Below are 4,548 nucleotides of genomic sequence, written 5' to 3' on the forward strand. Positions count from 1 at the left end.
CTTTGGTAGTAAACAGATTTCGTATTTATTTAGCATTATATTTTATTGAAACGCTACAAGTGCCTGTGCTCGTACTAGTCAGTAATTAAGCAGCCATCACTGACCGCGTGGGCGCAGCTGTCTCTAACACACCAGTATGGTGGCCACATCAGTCATTCCACAGCTGTGATTGACATTAAAACGCCAGGCGTGAAACTAGTCTAAATTCCACTTACATCCCGTGTAACTAAGATATCAACAGAGGCGTGTTCAACAGTGCGAACGCTCGCGAGCGTGCGCGATCCTGCTCCCGAGACTGTTCGCGCAGCAGGCGAGTTGTTTTCAAGATGGCGACGGGCAATCTGGCGAATGGGAATCTAACATTTCTGACATCAATTTCAATCGATTTCAACTTTATTTCAATTTTTATTCATTCATTCACTTCTGAATCAGATCATATCAATTTCGTCTGCTAATTCGTTTAATAGTACTTGTTCGAAGACATTAAAATCTCACGATTAAAATCTCCTGAGAAACCCGCCATGGGGGCCGCCATCTTGGATAAAGCAAGCGCTCGTGTGTCGTTCAAGTGGTGCTGTGTTCGCTGCGAGCGTTCGCGCTGTTGAACACGCCTCAGGCGTCACCTGCCACGTCACCAAAATAGTATTATCGTTAGCATTGTCCTGTAGCGTTGACATATAGCATTGTCCTATAGCCTTGGCATATAGCGTTGTCCTATAACATTGGCCATCAACATTGTCCTATAGCATTGACATATAACGTTTACTATAGCGTTATCCTATAGCGTTGTCCTATACTGTCCTATAGCGTTATCCTATACTGTCCTATAGCGTTGACCTATATAGTTCGCTGGAAATCGCCACGACAAGGCGACCTAGCTTCCCTGTTCATGCAGAGTAGAGGCAGTTGACAAATAAATGCCCTGCGCGAGAGAATATATCAGCGGGGCAACTGATTGGCTGCTCTTTAGACGTACCTGGCGAAGACGTTTCCACTGCCGCCCGGGAACGTGTATGGATGCTGCTTGCGGAAGACGTGACCGACGCGACTGCAGGGGATGATTTCCAGGCTTCCGCCGCACTGCCACACCCTGAAGGAGATCTCTGCAGAGACACAGCAAGCATGACCAGTTAGCTATAACGCATAGCAGCGTTAACAGATACACCCACACGCGCGCGCGCGAGCACACACACACACACGTGCGCGCACACACGCATGCACGCACACACACACGCGTGCGCCCACACACACACACATGCACACGCGCGCGCACACGCACACATGCACACGCGCGCACACACGCACACATGCACGCACGCACGCACAAACACACACACACGCGCGCGCGCACACATAGCAGCTGTAACATGTATAGCCTTAACATAAGATCACGCGAATGCACGAAATCGCAGACACACGCAAATGTACGTTCACATACTCACGCCTGCACGCACGCACGGACGCACGCGCGCACGGACGCACGGAAGAACGGACGTACGTGTGTATTTTTTAACTGTCTGTCCAACACCATGCAGCCTTCCCCGTCATTCAAACATTATTATATTACTAGTAGTAGCAGCACTATAGTTGTGCCGTATGTTTCGTTGAACTAATAAAAGATAAACGCATTTCGCCAACAGCGCATCACAGAACTTGATGAACAAGCTCCAATGACACCTAATTGCCTGCCTGGTCTAGCTGGCGACCTTCTAGCTAGTGACGCTGCGCTCGCACTGACAGCGATGCGATTCAATTATCCACGCGCAACCGTCAACCACAATCACGAGCTAGCCGTGCGCCAAAACGCTGGCGGATAATGAACACATTTACGCTCACTTAAGCGCTTGTCTACTCATTTGTCCTGCTCCCTACTCATCTGTGTCAACCGCCTGGCCCCGGCGGCCACGCGCACACCGACTGCCGGTATGCATGAGGGTCGCGAGAGGGCTGTGTTCACACGGCACGGACAGCAATTACGCAGATACACGTACTCGCTACATCGTCCGCTGGTTTTAACCTGCGATATGTTATTAGATGACACGCGATTTACGGCGACATATAGGGCAATATACGTCACACGCAGTTTGACAATAAAGAAAATTCCCTGGGAGTGTAAAAGCTTGAATTTCGACAATAATGGGGATTTAATCAGCTAAAATTGGCGCACGCAGGCAGTAATTCTATTGTTGGCTGATGCTCTTAGTTGGACGTTACGCATTATCACTAAATATTATATATTGCCGAGTATCTTGCGAGTATGCTATCCGTAAGTAAACCTTTTAATATATACTGCTATTGTTAACGCACGCGGATTCATGCAGGTAACAACATGGAACAAATCGCTCGCGTGTCTATTTATTTCACTCGCTTCATCTGTTCACGTCTGATGAGCAACAACAAGAGGTGAAGAACAACAGATATCATCGTAAGCTGTCGGTCTCGAGTGCTCACCAAGGTTTTCTCCACCCCAGATATCCATCAGCATGTCGTATTTGCCAAGTGTATCGAACCACGATCGATCCATTGTGAACAGCCCTCCGGCTATCATTGGGGTCCTGCGAAAACATAGCGATAATGAATTGCAGCCGCAAGTATATTATATAGAGAGTCACCCTTGAAGACGGTTAGATCAACGAGTGAGTTTATGCACTTCCGTGATCGCATGCACGCGTGCGTGTATCAGAAGCATGACGCGTGCTGGGACAGCAATGACTGATGCTGAACAACGTCAGTGTGATTCGCTACACAGTGTATCTGAGTCAGAGATAGCAAGACTCCGGGAAGCAGACTGACCCCCCCCCCCCGGCAGCAGATGATTTTTATTCCCACTCAGATAGTAGCATTAATTTGCATAAGCGGCACTGATTGGCTGTTGCCATGGCGCTAAACAAAGGCGCCGATTGGCTCGATTTGACACTTTTACCGTTAATTCTATAACAGTGAACTCATCATGGAAAAGCTTTGTCAATGCACGGCAAGAAATATAACTGACTATCCAGCTTTACATGTAAGTTTCATTACGGATTTTCATGAATAAAAACGAGAGCAATAGCACATACTGTATATAGTATGATACTGTAGTACTGACTGTGATAATGGGCTCAAAAATCTTCACAACTCACCGCGCGCGAAACCGCCAGCCAATCAGCGCCGCTTATGCAAATTAATGCCACTATCTGAGTGGGGCAAAAAATTTAGCACTAAAGACGTCCGAACACAGACTATACGTATCAATTGGCTCGGGGAATCAAGTAGGCCTATTATTATTAGCGACAAGCTTACTTGATGGGAGCGACCGGATCGTTGCGTCTTTTCGCTCTCATCTCAGGCGTCATGTAATCCCACTTGAACACAAGGTTCCAGTCAAAACCTGCAAGCAGAATCAAGCCAACGCTCGCAGTGATGCAAAAGGTGTCGCGACGTAGGAATTGCATGGAGGGTTCAAGGAGCACCACTAGGTATAAATGTATGAGCAGCTGTCTGCCTCTGATTTCGCATGTTTCCACAATTACGTAATAGGTTTACCATGGATACAAAATTTAACAATCTGCTACAGCTATTGATCCCTCTGATCACTCCTCCGATTTCTCTCTACGCACACACGCGCTCACGCCCACACGCCGCACATACGCGCTCACGCACACACGCCGCACATACGCGCTCACACACCCACGTCGCACACACGCGCTCACGCTCACATATCGCACACACCCACGTCGCACACACGCGCTCACGCTCACATATCGCACACACGCGCTCACGCACACATGTCGCACACACGCGATCACGCACACACGTCACAAACACGCGTTCACGCACACACGCCACACACACGCGCTCACGCACACACGCCGCACACACGCGCTCATGCACACACGTCGCACATACGCCGCACACACGCGCTCGCGCACACACGCCGCACACACGCGCTCGCGCACACACGTCACACGTCACACACACGCGCTCACGCACCCACGTCGCACACACGCTCTCACGCACCCACGTCGCACACACGCGCACACGCGCTCACGCACACACGTCACACACAGGAGCTCACGCACCCACGTCACACACACGCGCTCAAGCACACACGCCGCACACACGCGCCGCACACACGCGCTCACGCACACACGCCGCACACACCCACGTCGCACACACGCTCACGCACACACGTCACACACAGGAGCTCACGCACCCACGTCACACACACGCGCTCACGCACACGCGTCACACATACGCGCTCACGCACCCACGTCGCACACACGCGCTCACGCACACACGTCACACACACGAGCTCACGCACCCACGTCGCACACACGCGCTCACGCACACACGTCACACACACGCGCTCACGCACCCACGTCGCACACACGCGCTCACGCACACACGCCGCACACACGCGCTCACGCACACACGCCGCACACACGCGCTCACGCAACCACGTCGCACACACGTCACACACACGTGCTCACGCACCCACGTCGCGCACACGCGCTCACGCACACCCGATAAAAAAATCGTGAGCCCCCTTAGGTCTTTGCCCCCCCC

The 4,548-nt window shown here is 51.3% G+C and overlaps 1 protein-coding gene across 1 annotated transcript in view; it reads right to left on the reverse strand.

Moving 5' to 3' along the window:
- Positions 1-4,548, reverse strand: part of LOC106814058 (polypeptide N-acetylgalactosaminyltransferase 2-like) — a 124,652-nt gene that overhangs the window by 12,372 nt on the left and 107,732 nt on the right. The window contains exons 7-9 of the mRNA XM_014818331.1: positions 3,283-3,370; positions 2,452-2,555; positions 977-1,103 (exon numbers count right to left, since the gene is read on the reverse strand). Coding sequence (XP_014673817.1) covers positions 977-1,103; positions 2,452-2,555; positions 3,283-3,370 — 319 coding nt within the window. The remainder of the gene's footprint in view (positions 1-976; positions 1,104-2,451; positions 2,556-3,282; positions 3,371-4,548) is intronic.

Source organism: Priapulus caudatus, unplaced genomic scaffold (assembly GCF_000485595.1).
Source record: "Priapulus caudatus unplaced genomic scaffold, Priapulus_caudatus-5.0.1 Scaffold25, whole genome shotgun sequence".
Taxonomy (NCBI): domain Eukaryota; kingdom Metazoa; phylum Priapulida; class Priapulimorpha; order Priapulimorphida; family Priapulidae; genus Priapulus; species Priapulus caudatus.